This window comes from Galendromus occidentalis, unplaced genomic scaffold (genome assembly GCF_000255335.2).
Source record: "Galendromus occidentalis unplaced genomic scaffold, Mocc_1.1 scf7180000077524, whole genome shotgun sequence".
NCBI classification, from domain to species: domain Eukaryota; kingdom Metazoa; phylum Arthropoda; class Arachnida; order Mesostigmata; family Phytoseiidae; genus Galendromus; species Galendromus occidentalis.
Genome location: NW_003805512.1, coordinates 855340 through 874602, shown reverse-complemented (window position 1 = coordinate 874602; position 19263 = coordinate 855340). Strand labels below are relative to the sequence as shown.

The 19263-nt window shown below is 50.2% G+C and overlaps 4 protein-coding genes across 4 annotated transcripts; 1 reads left to right on the top strand and 3 right to left on the bottom strand.

Moving 5' to 3' along the window:
* Positions 1-87: 87 nt before the first annotated feature.
* Positions 88-19144, top strand: LOC100908750 (protein O-linked-mannose beta-1,2-N-acetylglucosaminyltransferase 1). Its single transcript, XM_029112670.1, has 17 exons — positions 88-198; positions 436-516; positions 602-652; positions 6877-6949; positions 7061-7210; positions 7370-7479; positions 9519-9603; positions 9697-9826; positions 9933-9999; positions 15542-15678; positions 15878-16006; positions 16093-16192; positions 16305-16354; positions 16714-16880; positions 18454-18606; positions 18707-18859; positions 18952-19144. The coding sequence occupies exons 1-17, from the start codon at positions 150-152 to the stop codon at positions 19142-19144; spliced, it is 1878 nt and encodes a 625-aa protein (XP_028968503.1). The 5' UTR covers positions 88-149.
* LOC100897318 (stearoyl-CoA desaturase 5) lies at positions 1435-5591 on the bottom strand. Its single transcript, XM_003747537.2, has 4 exons — positions 5286-5591; positions 2895-3342; positions 2628-2787; positions 1435-2284 (listed from the first exon to the last, which is right to left on the bottom strand). Exons 1-4 carry the CDS (start codon positions 5473-5475, stop codon positions 2096-2098), a joined length of 987 nt encoding a protein of 328 aa, XP_003747585.1. The 5' UTR covers positions 5476-5591; the 3' UTR covers positions 1435-2095.
* nSMase (neutral sphingomyelinase) lies at positions 10175-14784 on the bottom strand. The gene is made up of 4 exons (XM_003747692.2): positions 14740-14784; positions 12495-12566; positions 12226-12331; positions 10175-12050 (listed from the first exon to the last, which is right to left on the bottom strand). Exons 3-4 carry the CDS (start codon positions 12315-12317, stop codon positions 10769-10771), a joined length of 1374 nt encoding a protein of 457 aa, XP_003747740.1. The 5' UTR covers positions 12318-12331; positions 12495-12566; positions 14740-14784; the 3' UTR covers positions 10175-10768.
* LOC100897173 (uncharacterized) lies at positions 17146-18244 on the bottom strand. The gene is made up of 5 exons (XM_003747536.1): positions 18027-18244; positions 17782-17838; positions 17585-17701; positions 17370-17483; positions 17146-17294 (listed from the first exon to the last, which is right to left on the bottom strand). The coding sequence occupies exons 1-5, from the start codon at positions 18121-18123 to the stop codon at positions 17173-17175; spliced, it is 507 nt and encodes a 168-aa protein (XP_003747584.1). The 5' UTR covers positions 18124-18244; the 3' UTR covers positions 17146-17172.
* Positions 19145-19263: the final 119 nt, after the last annotated feature.

Here is a 19263-nt window from a genome sequence, read left to right as displayed (position 1 = left end):
CACTCCTGACGAGAGGGAGGGAATGTTTTGGGCCCGAACGACTCCTGGTAATCTCGGAGGCTCAGCGTTCTCAATTCAGGAACTTCGCGTCACGGATTGATTGGAGAATCCAACAGAATAGGGTGCGATGAGCTCTTCCTGGAACTGAAATGACTGTCTTGAGGCTACCATGCAGAGCAGCTACGGGAGCCGCCACCTGTAAGTAGAGAGATCCATCTCCTCCCCCGGAAGGAATGTCGGAACGTCCCGCGGACAAGCTGCTCATGCCGGGAACCCAGATGAGCCGAGCGGCTCTTGGGGGCAGAGTCCGATAACACGCGGAAGAATAGCTAGCCCGAGAGAGTTCAAGAGCCTCGTAATGGCCGTTGGAGTCAAGCTGGGGCTGGGGTGACCGAGCGAGATATTTCTGCTAAACACTGTCATTTCCGCTTCCAGTTTGTTTCAGCGGGAAATTCCGGCTCATCGTCGCGCTCACGCTTGTGTACCTAGGGGTTCGTTTACTCCTGGACTATCACAGTGAGTACGCCTCAAATATCTAGCTGAGCGACACTTCTCTTCGACTAATCGCCTGACTGTTAGTTACTCGGCTCATTGCTTTCAGAGAGAAGCTTACATGAGCAACTTCGCAACGAGCTGGGCTTCAATCAACCACGTAAGAGACGTGTGAATAACGTAGCCGATAGCTAATGATATTCCCCAGGCTCGTATCGAATGCCTCGGGAGCACGTACTGTCTGAGTTTGTGGCAGTCTCACGGGGTTGATTCTGCGGAGCTTGAGAATTGACTCGTATTTCAAGCGCGAAACTCCCCGATCGAGTTTCATTCCTCCCCGACCCTCGTGATTCTCTCACCCATGCCCTGATCCAGAGCTGCTCATCCGGCTCAATCAAAAACCTGCGAAGCATTTTGTCGCCGGAAATTCTCGAGGGCGTGGATGAGGAACGTCTTCTCCTTTCTCGGCGAGCGGAATCAACTCATTCCCCGTCATGATGATAAGGTGGCTGATAGCCACGATGTCAGAGGACACCAGTGACCCCGAGCGGATTCCACCTGCTATTCCTAGAATACTCCCCGTCAAAATGATTATGAAGGCCAGATAGTCGACCGAAAAGGGTTTTAGACTTTCTAAAGATGTCTACTTGGAGCAGGGTCCAAGTACAAAGAGCATTCATTCATTCCTTGTGGCACTGAGCCTCCGTAATCGTAGCTTATCGCTGCGCGTATCCATTGAGTGTCTTGGTCCCGAGGATGAGTGAACTCTGGATCCTGCCCAATTCGACGGATGGTGCTAAGCTCAAAGAGGTGGAGACCCGGACTACGGATACGTCCTGAATCTGGCCGCAGGAAACTTCTGATATTCCGATGTCTAGCTGTGGCGAGCCCGTTGGAGGGGGGCGGGGGCAGCGACGGAAATGATGAATCAGTTCAGCTCTGCCTATTGTGGGTTTATTCAGAGATAGCCGACAGATCTCGATAATAAGGTTAATAGCGTCTATATCATTCAACTATGAACTATCCCAACGCCTCAGTAAAATGCTACAGTACTTCCTTTCACCGATGTCGGCTCAGTTTCTGAACCAAAAACGGATCTGAGTGATACGCAGCTACGACCAACAGAGAAGTAAATACGTTTCGTGATATATCGACGATTATATTATACAAAGCATGCACTGATCACCTCCGTAACTTGAACAGATTTTGATATGTGTGCTCTACCGGACCTAATCGATCGCTCCACCGACGACGCGGTGGAAGCGATCATTGAGAGTTACCATTCCCTCATTTTACCGAGTGAGTGCGTGTGCTTCGATCAGACGACGATAACATCATCATATTTGGAAGGAGTTCAGTTTCTGCTCGGGAGCCTCCACGGATGCCCGTAGCCTGGCCGCTCCGAGCGCGGAGCCAGTTCAAAATCTCACTCTGCCTATCTGCTCCGTGAGTAGAAGGCACTTTTTGACACAATTCTTGATGAACAGTCCTAGTTGCAGTAACGATTAATTTCGAAGCTCTCTTCAAGCATTCATCCTAGCAATGATCTGCGATCTCTTACTGAGCAGTCACGTTTTTTCGAACGGGCGATTTCTGAATAATTTCAATAGGAGGGATCCTTGTCGGCGTAAACCTCGTGGTTGGTGCTTTCACAGCCCGTCCTCATCTTACGAGCTCTGATGGTTTCCGGGGAAACGCTCTTACGGTCGTAAGCCAGTCCGAAATAGGCGAACACGTCGATGACGAAAGTAGTAGGGTTCAGCGTGTAAGGGACCTCGGCCGCTTTGTAGTCCTGTGGAGAGGAAACATGAATCTCCCTTAATAGTCTGCAGAGACAGCCGACATTGAACTGAAGAATAGTGAGCGATGCGCGACGCTTTCGAGTCTGGGAACAGCTTTAATTACAGCCAGAGCGACAAGACTTCGGGCGCGAGTCCGGAACCCGAAAAACGATCTCGTCGGACTTTTCGACTCGAGGCATTTAAGGGGATACTGAGCAGTGTCGTATGTAGGATTTTTTCTTGAGGCGGGAGGGGCTAGATTGAAACTTAGGCGGGGCTAAGATTCGAAGATGAGCTCTAAAATACGCCACTGATACTGAGGGGGCTGTCAACGAAGGGAATCTTTTAGCTTACCTGAGGGAACGTGTGGTGGTAATTGTGCCAACCTTCCCCGATAGCGCCGATAGAAACGCCCCAATTTTCCACTGGGTTGATGTTCTTATCGTAGGGCTTATCACCCCACATATGCGCAGCTGAGTTCACCAGCCAGGTGACATTTAATGCAACACAGTATCTGCGGAGTGATGAGCGGTCACATGATTATCTAATTATCTGTGTCTGGGAGAACGCTCTGGGAAGGATTCCGAGGATTTTCGACTATCGATAGCGGGCCGCACTCACCGCGTCAGAGCACAGACGACGAACGCGTGGAATAAGCTCTCGCCCCACAGGAACCAAGGCACGACGGTCGGGAAAACGAAACAAGCGAATAAAACTGTCTTGAGGTAGTGCTTCTTCTGGAACATGACCACGGGGTCGGCATTGAGATCCGACAGATCGATTTTGCGTCCTTTCTCGATGACGTCGGGATGCTTGCGGACGAGCAGCCAGCCCACATGCGAGAAGAAGAAGCCTCGTTTCGCGTTGTGGGGATCGGCGTCTGTCTCAGAGTATTTATGGTGGACGCGATGATCACGCGCCCATTCGTAGATGTGATTTTGAAAAGCCAAACTCTGAAGAAATGCGAGGAATATCCGAAGTGGCAGTTTTGCCTTGTAGGTTCGGTGTGCCCAGAGACGATGCGCACCGGCGGTGATTCCGAGACAGGATCCGAAATAGAGCACGTAGGCTGCAACAGAAGAAAAGCTCTTGTCTAGGAGATGATTCGATAGAATCGTGGCTTCAATTTAGCCGGATTCTTCGTCGAGACCTCGGCTCAAGGAGTCTCTAGAGAACTCGAGAGGAGAACAATGCTTCCCTTGGGACCGTCTTATCTCCGTCGGTACCTTGTGGGTTGGTCTTTCAATGTCAAGCTCGCTTCATGTCAATCCTCGCATCAAGCCGGTGAGATTACAATTGACGTTTGTGACTGAGCCAAATTCGAGTCGTTACGTGTGACGACGGCAAGGATAGACGAGTCATTCGACTCTAAGACAAGCTCCTTTCCGATGAGACTGTCCGATACCAGCCGAATATTCAGTTGTATCACATCTCTTATCAGTGGCTTTTGAGCTTCCCAATTTAGTCTCCAAATGACAGCGTAGGATCTGAATGTATCCTCGGCCAGGCTATTTGTACGAACAATGTTCTCAGCAGGGGAGGGGGGTAAACTAGCGAGACGCTGAATGCGAGAACTCCATTAGAACAACGCGGCCCATGGGTTTTCCTCGAAGGCAGGGCTTGGATCCCCGAAAGCTCGATTCTCGGAAGTCTCCGGGGACTCGCAATCCTCCAATCGGAGTTACCGCCATGGCTCGATGATTTCTTCACAAAATCGTACGAGCTGCGATCGTGTGATGAAACGCAATCGGTTGAGGAAAAAACTCAGATTTCCTCTCGACAAGCAGTGCTCTTCGCGCGATCGCGGCATTTCGGAGCAATCATAATAGAAAGGCGTTCACGCAGATCCGACCCGACAGATATCTCCCTCAAAAATGATTCGACCCCAATCAAGAAACTCGATCTATTGTCGAAGAGGATCCGATTCGCACACTTGTCGAATGTTTTCGTGCGGTATGCCGAGTCGGGAAACAATAGGAGTTGGAACCGAATACCACACGTCGCGGTAGGAGCACATCAACAAATCATACGGGCGACTCATATCGGCTCTGTCCCGTTGGGTTTCAACTCATAGCTGAGCAACATTTTCGATGAGACGCTGTCGACGGTTCGCCGCGAGTCGATGTTCAAGCATCCAGCTCGCCCATTCCTCGGTAACGTCGAGCAGAGCCAGAAGCGTCTCAGCAGCGTCGGACGAATAGGGAATTCGATTCATTTCGGAAATTCCATCCGGAATATTAGCTTTCCGGGGCATATGGATTCCTTCCGATCCGAAGAGTTTTGGGAATCTTCGAATTTGGGGGAACCATTCGCAATATATACTGACTGAGAGGAGTTCTGGTTCGAATTCCAAGAAAGGCCCGGAACATTCGACCGGAGCCGAGATCGGCTGGGAGGTCTCTGAGAGATTTTTCCGTCGAGTCAGAGCTTCTGGAGCAACCGATACTTCTGATGAAACGCGCAACACGCCTGTCGACGATTAAGTTTAGAATGACAAGAATCAGCATAAGCGTAGATCCAATGCATGAGCTGACGATGGAGCTGTAAGAATGTCAGATGAATCACAGACGACGCGAGCTCTATCTATCGACGAGCACTCAGGAGTAAAAACACACGTACTCCGTCTCGAACAGAGACGAACTCGATCCGCAAAGATTCCGCCTTATGAGAACTCGAGATTCCATTCCCCTGATCGAGTGAAAGTTCGGCACGCTTAGCGCATCTCGTGGCGTTGTGAGCCACCACCTACCGGCGGCGCGACTATCCAGCGTGGAACCAGCTCGTCGGCGGACACAGCTCGGGTTTCGAATGAGAAATCAGAGCGTCAATCGGAATGTCTTCGCATAGGTGCCAAACGATGACTGAAAGCGTCGCGAAGAGCATCCCGACTTTTCTGGTCTAGCACCTACGGAGCTCCTAGACAGCCTACGGTACTCTCCAACGGAATTCTAGCGCTTTTTTCCGCGGCAACGACCGTTGCCGGCTTGAAACGAGCCTGACAGGTGAACTTACCCCACGCCACGGTCAGCCACATGACTTTCGTGGCGAACAGGTACAATCCGTAAATGGAGATGATGTGCAGGTAGGCCATGAGCGCAATATTTCGCCAAACGAACTTGAGCTGGTATTCATCGGCAGAAGCGAACTTGGCTCCTTTGCGGAGCTTGAGCTCCTCTGTTGTCACTGATTGGGTGATGGACATTTCGCCGGTGCTCGCTACAGCTCGTGTCAAGAAGAACCGAGGGGGCTGTCTTGATCGGCCGAGTGTCGCTCAAACAGACGGACCGACTCGACGGCGACCACTCACGTTTTGAAACCGAGGGAACCACCACAGGGCTGGTGCTACAAGTAGGCACACGAACTGAGGGAGCAGCAAGGCGCCGTAGAGAGGCGCGGTTAGCAGCAGACCGGAGAGGAGGTTATGAACGCAAGCGAGAAAGAGGGGTCCACGTCCACCATCCGACTTACAATCATCACACCACCGACAGCACGCCACCATCACCAGCTCTCTATTCTCCTCGTGCGCCGATGGGCGGTCGGAGCGCCAACTGGCCGGCTCAGCTGTCCAAGCACCGGCTCCGAGCCCGAGGGATGCGAATGCTACCGACGACGTTGAGAGACATCACGATGACAGATACGACAGCGACTATACGATGGGTGTGGAGTCCCAGCCCCCGGGCCTGAGCTCCGCCACTGTTATCGGAAGACGGGAGATCGGCGGATTCTTCTTCGTGCCGCTCGGATAAGCGTGTCATGAATTGATAAATACCAGAAAAGTCCTGCGGGGGCATCCATGGGCAAATGTGTTTCTAGGAATCGAAGGTCCATGGCGGCATCGGAAGACATGCGAATCTCAGAGCGATGAGTTTGAGGAGCTCAGAGAACATTCTGTGGGGGTATCGAATCGGGGTCCTGGTCGGAGACAACCCAGCCTCGGGCATTCAGGTGCAGGACGCAATGTCCTTCAGGGCCATCTCCATCGGGAAATCCAATCAAAATTTTCCTGTTTCCGCTTTCCTCCCGCATCGAGCGCAGACTTCGGAATGCTCAAGGTCTCCCCCGATGGTCGCACAGGCAGGCGAGGCTCAGGTGAATCTCCGTCAGATCGAGTCTTTTGCTTCCGAGATTCCAAAACACGATTCCCTTACTGGATTTTATCAGAAGGAAAACAACAGGTTTTAATTTCTCTTTAATGTTCGCTACTCGCTACCTAACTCAACTCGCTAACTAACAACAACTTTAATGATCGCTTCAAGGAACATCAGAAACTTCCTCAGAGGATCTCGAAAACAGCATGAATGCACGTCTTATCCGCGGAACCGTCTCTCCAATACGAGATCATCCAGAGACGATTGAATTATAGATGCATATGCACAGCGACTGAAACATCCGAGAGTTCCCTTGAGTTGTTCCACTACTGGCATTTTTAGCGAGACGATTCAATTCGCATCAAATGAAAAAACGGTGTTTGTAAAATTCTCGATGGACCGGCCGAATTTGTCGTGGAGTCCCCCGGAAAAGCTGGAGGCTCCCTCGCATCAGGCGGTCGTTGTGATGTCACTCGAGGATCTCGCGAAAATCTTGATCGCGATACCTTTTCCAGGATCCACCTCGTTCCCAGGACACCAGCATCTGCGAGGTTTCCTCAACGGCTTCGAGCAAGAGAACGGTCCAGAGTGAGTACCTCGAGAGAGAATATATTGTTGACAATACCATCTCCCCCGCGAGGTTTCCCCAAGGAGGATTCTCAGCATAAACTGAGCTCCGGCGTTCCGGTTATCGAACAGCATCATCCACGTCGTGCCGTCGGTCACAGTCGGAGAGCGCGTGCCCAATTGCGGTCTCCCGGATCCCTGCCCGTCGGACTCCTTCTCCGCACATCTGTTCACCGGAGTCGATCATCACGACCAGCCCAAAGTCTGTGTCGATGGAAAATAGTAGGTTCCACCGAAGGGCACAAACCTCCTATAAACTGGCGTCTCCCAAGCGGGAGTTGAGGAGAGATGACTCTTGGATAATAATGATAGTCATCATCGAGGATCTCTGCGGGTAATCGTTTCGGGCCGAAGTAACTCCTTTCGCTTTCAATTCAAAAGTGTCGTGGGAAATGGTCTGAATAATGGTGGTCGTGGAATCAACATGGTGGTCTTAGACACTATCAACAAGCATCTGCAACGCGTTGTCAGATTCGATACTTATCAAGAAGGTGAGCTTTTCTTCCTCTGACGCTGTACTCGACTCGTTAGGCCATTCTAGAGTATGACGCTCGGATCGCAGTCGCGCGCATTTCGTCAGCTTATCAGCGTGCTCGGCCCGGCAAGCTCGAGCAAAGCCTTGCATCATCCCCGTAGCGGTTGAGAGGGACGATGTGGACGAGGAAAAGCACAGTCATTTGCGTCTCGGTGCTATCAAACGTCGTGAAGCAAGAGACAGGATGTGTGCTCTGATGGATATGCCAGAATCGAGTCATAAATCGAAGAAGCCCACATAATGTGGTCTAACGGACGGACAGAATTGAATTCCCGGGGCAGAAGATTATCTGCAGAATAATGAAAGGAAAAAAGCTTTTGTCGGATATCTTTCCTCGCTCTCAGAGGCTAACGATGAGCCGACGCTCGAGCAGTCCGAATCATACACAATTCATGGATTGGAGCGCTGCTGAAGAACCATCCTGTAAAATCGCGATATGCCAGCGTGTGCACCACTGTTCGGGAATTCCTAATTAGGTAATTATCATCCTCCGATGAGGATACACGGTCTTGGAATTATCTTAGGTGTGACCTTAGAGAGACGAGAGACTACGAGAGCGACTTATGGTCCTTGACTCTAATGGCGATCCCCTAGATTCCTCGGAGGGAAATCATGATTCTTCGCTGCAAAATAATTAGGTGTGAACTGAACACCCAATCGATGAGGGAGGGGTTCGTTCTTCGTCGGACAGATACGAGAGATCGCGTTTCTAGAGGAGTTTCATACCTTCAGAGCGGGAGCGGGACGACTCCTCCATTGATGACCTTCTATAGAGCCATACAAGTCGGAGCCATCAAAAGCAATCTGGGTTTATTATTGAATCTTCGGCAGGCCCAGTTTTTTCAGTAGCATTCTGACGGGAGTTTATGGCATTTCCGGGGTCTTGTCGACTCTCTGTGGAGGGGCGTCTCGGAATGAGCCCGGAATCATGAAGACGTGACTATTCCCGGCTTCTGTCACTCCTGTCCGAGCCAGAACTCCAGCACCGATCATCGAGGATCGCGTCACCGACTTCCTCTTTATTTCCATTAATTTTCGATTGATCAGTGGGGCGCCCGGTGAATCAAAGAGACGAAGCGCTCCACGGAGCCGCGGCAAGTTACCGTGCAAAACGACGGGATGATGAAGAGGCTAGGGTGCCAGAAACTCGAAAAGCCTGCCAATCATTCGGAAGAATGAATTGTTAAGGTCGTTTATGAAAAAGAACAACTGCAACTGTAAAGACCGACCTCATGGTTCATGGTTCTATAAATCCATATGTTCCTGCGATACTATATCACAGGATCATATCCCTTTATCACAGGGGCGATTTCTCAGCAGATCGGTCGGGTCTCCTTCCCCTATCGCTCCAGTAGTTCCCTCATAAGTTGCGGCCGTCAGGAGTAAGTCTTCGGCGTATAGTAGCCCTGGGATCTTTATCGACTTCACCGGGTTGGTAATCGTTATCACCTCGAAACCACATCTCGTCCATAGAATTCTTGATTCTAGTTCGGCAATATACAGCCTCTTCTATACATACCTCTTCTGGCCGGGCTCCTCACGCATATTCCTCATGAGACCTATTATCATTATCGATTCTGGCAGGCGAGGGAGAATGCCAGCCCCGAGTTCGATCTATTCTGGTGCTTTCGCCTCTCGCTCCCAATGCTTCAGACCACAGAAACAATTTCTCTCTCATATCGCTTGGTCTCTACAAACCGATTCTGCCGCTCGAGTGAGACGAGTACGACACTGTGAGGATTCACATGTCGAAATTCTCCATGAGGAATCGGATCCGGGTCAGCCTCTGGCATACGTACGACGCTACTGCTCAGGCACGGAGAAGCAGTCTGACACACGAATCGCATACTGTATCGCAATGAATTGGAATTCGAGACGGAATTCACAGCGGGTTTCCTGGAAGTCTGGAAGTTGGATCCCTTTTCAATCATTAATCATTACTGAATCCGTTCCGGCAAGCCCTGAACGAGTCATGAATCGTTTTCGTTCCCGCAGATTCTTCGATGTTGGAGTCGCTCCTACTGAATCTCAGAACTGGAGATATTGTCTTGCTGGTGACGTTCGATGAGCCGACGAAAAAGTGAGAGAATCCCAGCAATATTTATACTCGCTCGAGTCCGAGCTCACTCCGGCTTACTGCCTCTAATGGTACACCACTCTCTTACCGATTCAGGCTATCATCGGTCGCGCGTCTCCTCTTCCATGAGCTCGGCTCGGCGATGTCTCAGAATTTGTTGCACTATCGTTCATCTTGGTATTTAGCGACGCAAAAGGGAATCGACGGCTTCACTCCGTACGAAGACGTGAGTGAATTTCTAGCCTTTAAGGAGCTCGACCCTGGAGTATTGTGCCGCTCTTGATCAATATGACCCTCGGCTCGGATCGTTAAAGGAAAACACGTGATTTCAGCTGCACACAGTGTTATCCAAAGGATGGCCCCCACCACACGATGTCCGACTTTGCATTCCTTTCAAAAGTGAGTTCGTATTTAGCTCAATCTCTACGGTAAATGATTCCTTGATCGGTGTTGATGATCGACAATCGATTGATTGATTCGTGAATCGTCGCGGAGACATTCCCTCGCTACTCAAACACGTAGTGGTGATCAGGATGGTGAAATGAGGACCAGTCGAGGAATAGGAGGATCAGTTTGTCCATTTTTATTTACAAAGATGCTCGGATTCCCTACGACGGAATATCGCAGTTCTATATAAAGCTCCGTTTGCTGAGAATTGAGCATGAGGTATGTTCCATGGCACGTACCATAAGTACAAATAAAACATCCTTCCGAGTTTCCTAAATACGGAGCAGAGCTTCTCTTCGGCTCTTCAGTTTGCAAAATATCTCGAGTCAAGCTCTGAATGAAACCCGCGATTCGAACAGTTTGTCGCTGAGTGAGCTTTCGAGAGTGAATTCTCCCGCGACAACCAGAAATTTGATCTCACGGCGAGGACACGCTGATTGCGTGAGATTCGAGTGTCTCCCACGTGGACATCTGTGAGTTGAATTTCTCGGAGCGCCTCAAGGAACTCCAGCGGCTATCGGGAGCAGCTCAGACAAGAAGGCATACTGCGGAAAAGATGATCGATTCTTTCGCCTTTGGGAATTAGGTGAAACTACTGACCTTTTTTCGATCCTCGGAATTGGAGAGGAGGGGATTCAGGCTATTTCTGCGCCGAACGCTTCTTCTTCCCGTGTTGTCTCCCCTTCCTCTTCGAAACGCCTCCTGCCTGAGCTTCGTTCCGTCAGACCGGTAATTTCTCTTTCGGAATCTCATCCAGGAGCTCCTCTTTATGTTGTAAAAATTTCAAAATCGTATCAATGGCCTGTCTAGCGGATAAAATCGACGATCGCTCCATTGCATTCCACAGGAATCCCATCAGGAAACAAAAGCCTAGGAGTAAACTCAGGAAGATACGGGCCAGGTGCAGCAGAACGATATAAGTTCCTTGAACGTAGAGGTCTATCGGTATAGAACTGAGCAACAGGATGAGCAGGAGGCCCGCCACACTCAAAAAGAAGATTCGGTTGAATCTAAGTGAGGCCAGAGTCTCGTCCATCAGTTTCACGCTCGCCTGCAGACAATCGATGCGGCACTTGAGGTTCTCGTCGTTGAAATAATTCACGAAGCCCACAGGGTCGTCCCCGTAGGCGGGATGGGAGTTTTGCTTGATATTGAGGACAGCGATGACCGGTTCGTGGTCCGATATCGAAATACCGGCCTTGGTCTTCCAGCCCGGGCAGAGGTACTTCTCGCACTGTATACTGACTCGCCCGCTTCCGGTCCCGTACAAAATATAATCGATCCTCTGTCCTTCCGGAGAGCTTTTACGATCGCCTCGGGTGGTGAAAGTGTTTCCCGGATGTCCGCAGGTCGCGGCAATCGCTTGTTCTAAGCAACAAGATTCTTTCTCTTTGAACGCGTCCCGGAGCCTGGAGTTGTACAATATCACTTGGTAGGGCAGATCCTCCGGCTGCGTGTTGAAATCTCCGGCGACAATCGTATAATCACAGCTACCGAGAGACGTGTGCGAAACGAACTGCGAGAATTCGAAAGCTTGGCACACCCTATGGTATAAATACGCGTCTTTCAACCGGTCGTATTCCGCGTGGAGGTGAGTAACGTAGAGATTGGCTATCATGTCGTGATGCTGCACCTTCGCCATGCCGACAACTTTTCCTCCGAACCAGTCACCGTGGTGGAACTTGTGAGCGTAGCCGTTGAGATTGTACTTGTAGGAGAAAATATCGATGATTGGCCATTTCGAGAGAAGACAAACTCCGGAGCCGATCACACCCGAGTGGAAGTAATGGCCGTACCGAAACGTCGGTTCTACCAGCTCGGTGAGACGTTGGAAATCAGCTTCGCTCCACACCTCTTGAAGGAAGACATAATCGATGTCGGATTCGGAGGTCAGAAGGAGCTCCGCCAAAGCATCGAAACGCTCTCGACGGTGCTTGGATAATCCAACGATGCCCCAAAGGTTGAGAGTGAGTGCTTTGACTCTGACGTGCGCGGCATGCCGACTGCAAGAAAAATTGAGAGCCTCAGATCTCACAGCGGATTCCGCGGGAACCCGGTCGATCCCATACTTCATTCCGGAGAGTCGGGTGATCCTTGAGCGATCTAAATAAACACTGAACGCTGATTGTTCAGTGATACAATAACTTTGGGGAGAAGAGTCAGTTTGTTGTCACTTACGTCGAATTCGATGAATTCCCATCGATGGTCGTCTGGAGAGGTGCTAGAGTGTTGGGCTCAACCAACACATCGACGAGACTGTGTTTCTCCATTCTGCGCCAACGATCTGCAAACCGAGATTCAAATCTGTGTCAGATTCCGGTCGGAGGTTTCCAGGAACTTCTTCTGCTCAGTCTGGAATAACTGTTGACGCATCGAATCCAGCGAGGAAGCTCCTGTCTGGCAACAGACCATTGTCGCACATGCGGTCATTTTGTCGGACCACTAACTTTTTCATGGGGCGGGAGAATGTGCGACTAACAAGCCTCCTCTCCAAATCGACATGGAAGCGGCGCCATCGGCTGGAATAGGAAGGAGTTTCCTTGAATTTTAAGAATTTCGAATCCAAGTTGGCGAGTAGGCGCGGGACGCCGATTGAATTTTCGGTGTTGAGGGTAATCTTATTGATCCGATGGTTTATCCACGACATCGATAGTCACCGCGCGGAGCCTTCTTTGGGAACTCTGTATCGAGCCGAGTGATGCTAGTCCATCTTGGAGATCCATCCGTGGAACTGATGAGATTACCGCGAACCACTTCCCGAGAGGCAAACGAAATTCTGGGATTCCCGCATTGCTCAGATTCTCCAAGCTTTATTAGCCCTAATCCCAGCGGGAACATATGCTGATATTGTATTCACCTGTCAAACGACATTCATGGCGATGGGTTGAATATAACTTGTCGTCCCACTCGTCACTCGCAAGCGAGCTCGCGTGGGACTCACTCGTTTATCACTCGTCCAATGAAAGCGAGATCGAGCAAGCGAAGAATTTTCCGAACTCTCTAAGACTCGCCAGAACGTGAAGCCCGATGCTCGATCGCCGCGCCGCTCTCTAAAGAGCACTACAGGATACAGTCGAGGCTCTCATTCTAATTCTCTAATCACTGATCACCTACTGAAATGTTCTGCGCCCCCAGTCACCGGAGGCTCCCTGGAGTTTCGTATCGAATTCCGGGTTGAGAGACTCCTTCCCACCGGAAAGCCCGATAAATTCATCCGAGTCTCGCGAGGCTACCAATTGACGGCGCTTCGAATCAGCCAGACTCAATCGTACCTCACAGCTCACAGCGCTACCGAGGTCTGTAAAAATGGACTCAGCCGCGGAGCAGAGAAAGAACACCGTCGTTGTCATGAAGCCAGAAAAAAAGTGACGCACGCCGTCGCTCCGTGGGACGGAAGGTCGTCATGGGCAACTTCCGCAAAGCACAGATCATCTGCCAACGATTGTTGGTGGAAGTCAAGTCCGGACATATTAGAGCCGATTCGGTACTCGAATCGATTCCCCTGCAATCAGAGAAGCGGTCCAGACTTCGGATTATTTGCGAAGGTCTTGCGTGATAGCGGTCATCACTGGCTTCGAAGGCCCCTGAGAGAATGATTCGAGTTCGTGAAGCCAAAGAGGGTTTCTAAAGACTACGTCCCTCGTAGGTATCTAGTATCACGACGACATCTCTCGTGCCCACTATTGGAGGGTATGTGATAATCTTGAGGGCGTAGGAAGACATGTAGCCTAGAGAAAGGAGGACTTTCGACAATTATTGATTTGGGCAAGTAGGTCCCGTTCCCATGCTTGACTCCGGTCCGATTGATGGATTGAATAATTACTCAGTTCCATTCTGGTATACGTGGAATAGGTCCGAATAGCTCATTACAAATAACTGGACACATTCCTCATCACTCTTTACTTCATTACCAACTTTCGTTTATTTCCCGCTTCGTCGACCTTCATTTTCCGAACAGCTCACATTCGGCCAAATGTTACGAAGGGTGATCAGCCTCCTGAGTCAACAGGAAGGTGGAGTCCCGCGAGCCACTTGTTGGAGTCAAGAATCACGTTCCTGAGAACTCACGAGGCCCTCGCAATCTCAACTCGTTCAGAGAGGCACATTTTCGATCGGAGTCAAGGAAGCCCTCGAAATTATCCCCTCTCATAAAATCATTATCTAAAGACCGAGTTTCCGGAACGGCATTTGCCGTCGGAGAATTTGAGGAATCCTGTGCACGATTCTTAATGGATTCCCTTGCGTATGTGAGATTCGAGCTGAGGTTTCACGACATTACTCAGACGACCTCAAGGAAGAACTCTTACGAGCTGGCGCGCGGAGGCTCCCGACGGACAGTCCAACGAAAGAAACCCCCTCCGTGGAGATTTCACGAAGTTCACGCGATATCTATATGAATTCCGGCGCGGGGGCACTCTGAGTGAACTAAACGTCTTACGGGTCATTTGGGAAACAAGCTGTTTTAAATCGAGATCTCCGACAAATATCCCTGAGGGATTGTAAATCACTGATTCTTCCTACAGAACTTAAGGGTAACATATCGAAGGAAATAAGCGCCTGTTCTGTGATGCTTTTGCAATCCTGTGTCCTTGGAATAGCCAAATTCGCTAGAGGAACGGTTGCAGCCGAACATCAAGACAGAAGCAGTGGAGCACTAACGGGAGACTCGTATTACGTTTATTGCGTACTCACCGAACGGAGACTGCTTGTGTATCCGCCCGACACGACTATAAAATTCTAAACAGATGTCATTCGGATTGACTCTCTCTCTACAGAAGCACAGCAAGACCAGAGCAGCTTAGCGCCTGTGACTGAAATCGTCATCAGCGATGATCTTTCCTGCTCCTCCCGAACGTCAACGGGCGACGCAGGGATCTCCGTGCACACTTTCCGCAATCGTCGATCCGGAACTCTGTTCATCCTACTTCGACGCGAGTCATTTCTCTCCGAGCTACAAGGCTCGATTGCTTGGAAAAATCCACGTCCGTCAGGGTTATTGCCCTTTGTAGTCCATTTGGGGCCTTGATGCAACGAGAATTCCCCGGAGGGAGTCGTTGAATCGTCGTCATTGAATGCGGTGGATCCGATGACTGGATTCTCGGGATCCAGCAGTTCTCCTCATTTCTCTCCTTGTGACCGACTCCTTACTGAAGATGTGTCATTGGGTATCTCCCGAGGATTTGTGAGCCATTCGGTCTTTTGGGCACCTCGTATCGGTAGTTTTTCCCTGATATTTCGGACGATGCGCGATGTGCGCGCGAGAGCGTTGCTACAGAATTGCGGGGATAGTCGAACAAGCGAAGGGTCCCGGACGGATCGCGGCCGAGTGTTCCTTTTTTTGACGACAGGCTTGCAGGAGACCGGGCCGCGTATCGGTCGACCCCCCTTGGTTCGGCGATGTCCTCCCGCACGAGGGGAGCCGAGGGCACCATGCGTCATTCCGGAAAAAACTACTTCGAAGCACGCCTCCTAACCCCCTCAACGTGATTCTCAGTTCAAGGGATGCCGGTCCACCCGGACCCGTCTCAGCACGATAATGCCGATAGAGCGCGATTCTGTTCGAGACATAACGACGTGATCTCAACATTCTGTACAGGGGACGCTAAACCAGCTCAGCATCTCCTACAACAGGTGCGTAAGAAAGGGGTGATCAGGGTGCGATTATCCTGCTCCTTGAACGCCAAATGACGTCATGAAAAGCAACAGAAGCTGCTCCTAGTCAGTCGCTTTGAGCCCCTCTTAGCATCAGAAGGTTTTCATGGACGCAGTGCTCATAGATTTCTCATAGTTCGAAGAACCAAATCATGAGTTTTACTCGAACTATCTGCAGCCGAAAACATCGAACAACAAGCTCGGGACGTCCCCCGTTGTCGTAATCAGCGGATCCCAGAGCAGACTCCTGCCGCAAACTCTGGACACACTCTCCTTGCAGAATGGACTCGAGAAGCAGAACGTCTTGGTGGGTACGATGCGAAAATGAGTGAAAGACTCTCATGATTCGAATGGGAATTCTGCGGAGTAAAACCGTGTCTCGCTTCAAAACAGGTTTTCCACGAGGCCGACGATATTAAAGCTCAGGACCTGTGTGAACTCTTCAATTTCTCATGTCAGCTTCTCCAGAGTGATCTATCGGGTGGGAGATGCGGTGAGTCGGTTCCGGGGTTCCTGGATTGAATGTTCATGGTTCTCCCTTCGGCAACCTCATGACTCATGAGCCACCTCGCACGCGACGATTTCATTGCATAATATCTTCACAGAGCTCTTGGGACAGGCAATGGACACTGCAGAGACGATTTACCCAGAGGCTGTGAGTTGTTGACTGGCAAATCAAACGCGGAACGTACCTAAATCCTCACTAATCGATCATCCGGAGCGGTGGGATCGCTTCTCAAAAGCAGAAAGACGTTCACCTTGGATTCCATACTATCATTGATAATATGGATATGATAATAATAATTTATCATGATCTACGACTCATTGATCCCATAATCTTCGACCCTCCGAGGTCGACGCGAACGTTCTCTTCGGATCAGAGTTCCGACGATCCACCTCTCCGCTGATCCCTAATCTCCACCTTCGTCATCGATTTTCTGGGGCGGGGCAATAATTCCGTCTCTTAAAATTGAGGAATGTATCCATTGCACTCAGATACGATTCCGTTTCCAGCCGTACATGGTCATTATCGAAGCGAACGTCCTTCTCGGATCAGATTTTCTGCAATACGTTTCATCGATGATTCTACTCCTCGACCAAGATTCGACGATAGGCAGTATATCGGGATTCAATCCAGACGGGTTCAATCATCTCACCCACGATACATCCCAAGTCTACAGGTGAGATGAGAGTAAGACACGGATGGCCCCACATTCCTGCCTCGAGAGCACCCTCCTCCAGGGGCAGGGGTGAGCTCCGCGCAAAGGAAGCGAGATACCCGAGCGAACGATTCCATTCTATGAGAAATGGTCGTTTGCGAATACGAATAATTTCGATTCCCTCCAATATACGAGTTTTATGACAGTCATATGATCAAGATTACTTGAATCCGGGCACAAGCTTATGGGAGAAGTTGATAGTTTACGACTCAGGCTACCTAACGGCGTTCCCTCCGCGAACAAGGCGGAATCGTCATGTTCCTGGTTCTTTGAAGTGTTTCCGGAAAGCTGCCGACATCATCTCGGTTATTTGCTCTAGATCAAACAAGTTGTCGATCAGCCTGACAGCATCGATGGGTGGCTCGGATTTCACTCCTGCAAGGATGGATTACAATGAGAAATAGTTTCACCGCGACAAATCGATGAAAATCTAGCCTTAATCATACCCACCGAAGTATCGATTCGACTCCATGTCACATCGGATTTCGAAGTTGACGTTTCGACCATCGATATTCATATCGATTCTGAAATTCTCTTCGCTGATTTGACCCACACGAAGAATGTCTGAAATGTAGAAAAATGCCAGAGCGATCAGTTCTCCTTGCCGAAGCGGGAATCCCGACTCGCCCGCGGACTACCGCGGATTCTAATATCGCACAGCTCACCGTTTTCTCGAGTTTTCGATAGTGTTGAGTTCAATCTCCGGATTTCGTCGCACAACTTCATTGCATGGTCTTGCTCCACGGCCATTTCGCTCCGAAAATCGTTGAACCGTTCATTGCCTGTGATCGGCATACGCCTTCAGCTCAACTCGTCAATTAGGAAAATGATTTTTCGTGAATCACATCAGAGAAAGACTCACTCTTGACCATGAGTCTGGATTTCTTCGTCTTTTCGAAACATGCGGTGGTCCCGTTCACTGAAAAGAGGTCGAATACTCGGATGAGGAATATCGAAAGCTGTGCACGTCAGAAGCTCTCAGCTCATCTTCACCACGAGCTGCAATAGCAGATCTCTCTCGCTTGGGGGACACGGGCACGCATCTGCGAGAGCAGAATCAGGAGAAGGAGAAACAGCTCTCAGAGGGAATTCGAAGATAACACTGACCGTCTACTTCGACTGCGGGGAGTTCAGAAGGCAGTTTTTCACTCATCGGTTTCAATAACACCAACGACGATCTGACTTCATTGATTATGGCCTCCATGACAAGAGAAACGGACTTCTCGACCCCGATCGCCCAGATCCTCCACCGGATCGATCACTTCTCACTCATTCAGTGATTGAATTTCTCGCGGTTTCGATTCTTCCACAGTGCGCGCCCCCTCATGAATGGTAGCGACCGTTTGTTATTTTCGAAAAAGTGGAGAGGGGAGCGAACCTTCAAATTGTGTGGCGCCGCGTCGTCCCTCACAGCTCGTCGGGATGACCCGACTGCACTCGTTTTGCTCAGTATCGCTGGAAAAAGTGCTCAGTATCGTTTCGTGCCATCCATCCGTACCACGCCGAAAAGTAATCGTCCATATGCTCACCACAGGATTCAAGGTATACCAGGAGTGGCCTTCGTTGTGCGTCGGGGATTCTCCGCGAAAGATCGGTGCTCCGGAGATCAATGGGACTCAGTGATTCCAGAAGTGTCTCGAGCCTTGCCGATAGAGGACGATGTCCTCTACAGACACAATGTATATCTGTGAGTATTCTGAACGATCGGAAACTGCCTCAGGGGGAGCATACAAAAACGCTCAAGTATTATTGGAGTTCCGTCAGTGACAGTGACATGGTGATTGCAGAGGTAGCCCTGTGACCTGGCCGCTTTCGACACATCTGGAGAAATCAGCATACGATCAATGGCTTCTCACGAACATCAAGAACACGGTTCTCGGTAGCATTGATCAGAATGATTGTCGCTTCAAAGGGCTACCCGCGGAAGATCTTCCAGACAGGTACTGCAAGTGGGGAAATTCGTCATGAGTTCCTAGTAACATTTTCTTGTTCCACGGTGACGTCTCAACGGAGACAAATTCGATCATTCCAGCCAAATCATCACCGCGATCTTCGAACAGAATTCCCCCGCTGATGATTCCCGGCTCCTCGAACTCAGTAAAAAGTGCTTTCGTGCTGGGGATTCTTTACGAGCTAACTATCGAGGCGTTTATCGGATTCACTATAGAAATCATCACACTTTTCTCGTCGGTAGCAAAAGTCCTTTCGCAAACATTAACGCATAATCGACTTCGACGAGGTCATGACTGACGAGGATCATTCTACCGGGAATAAACTGTGAATTCCTCCTCGACTGGTGACTCTCCTTCGTGGTATCGGCACGTTCCTCCGGAAACGCGAGGAA

Excerpts from the sequence above, each read along its gene's own strand:
- LOC100908750 (XM_029112670.1), top strand. The coding sequence starts at position 150 with ATGACTGTCTTGAGGCTACCATGCAGAGCAGCTACGGGAGCCGCCACC. Across the intron at positions 653-6,876 it reads GCTGGGCTTCAATCAACCAC|GATCCACCTCGTTCCCAGGA; the intron begins GTAAGAGACGTG and ends TACCTTTTCCAG. Across the intron at positions 16,355-16,713 it reads AGACGATTTACCCAGAGGCT|CCGTACATGGTCATTATCGA; the intron begins GTGAGTTGTTGA and ends TTCCGTTTCCAG.
- LOC100897318 (XM_003747537.2), bottom strand. The coding sequence starts at position 5,475 with ATGTCCATCACCCAATCAGTGACAACAGAGGAGCTCAAGCTCCGCAAA. Across the intron at positions 3,343-5,285 it reads GTGGCTGACCGTGGCGTGGG|CCTACGTGCTCTATTTCGGA; the intron begins GTAAGTTCACCT and ends CTTCTGTTGCAG. Across the intron at positions 2,788-2,894 it reads GTCGTCTGTGCTCTGACGCG|ATACTGTGTTGCATTAAATG; the intron begins GTGAGTGCGGCC and ends ATCACTCCGCAG.
- nSMase (XM_003747692.2), bottom strand. The coding sequence starts at position 12,317 with ATGGAGAAACACAGTCTCGTCGATGTGTTGGTTGAGCCCAACACTCTA. Across the intron at positions 12,051-12,225 it reads GGGAATTCATCGAATTCGAC|TCGGCATGCCGCGCACGTCA; the intron begins GTAAGTGACAAC and ends TTTTTCTTGCAG.
- LOC100897173 (XM_003747536.1), bottom strand. The coding sequence starts at position 18,123 with ATGGAGGCCATAATCAATGAAGTCAGATCGTCGTTGGTGTTATTGAAA. Across the intron at positions 17,702-17,781 it reads ATCCAGACTCATGGTCAAGA|GCAATGAACGGTTCAACGAT; the intron begins GTGAGTCTTTCT and ends TGCCGATCACAG. Across the intron at positions 17,295-17,369 it reads GGAGTCGAATCGATACTTCG|GAGTGAAATCCGAGCCACCC; the intron begins GTGGGTATGATT and ends CCATCCTTGCAG.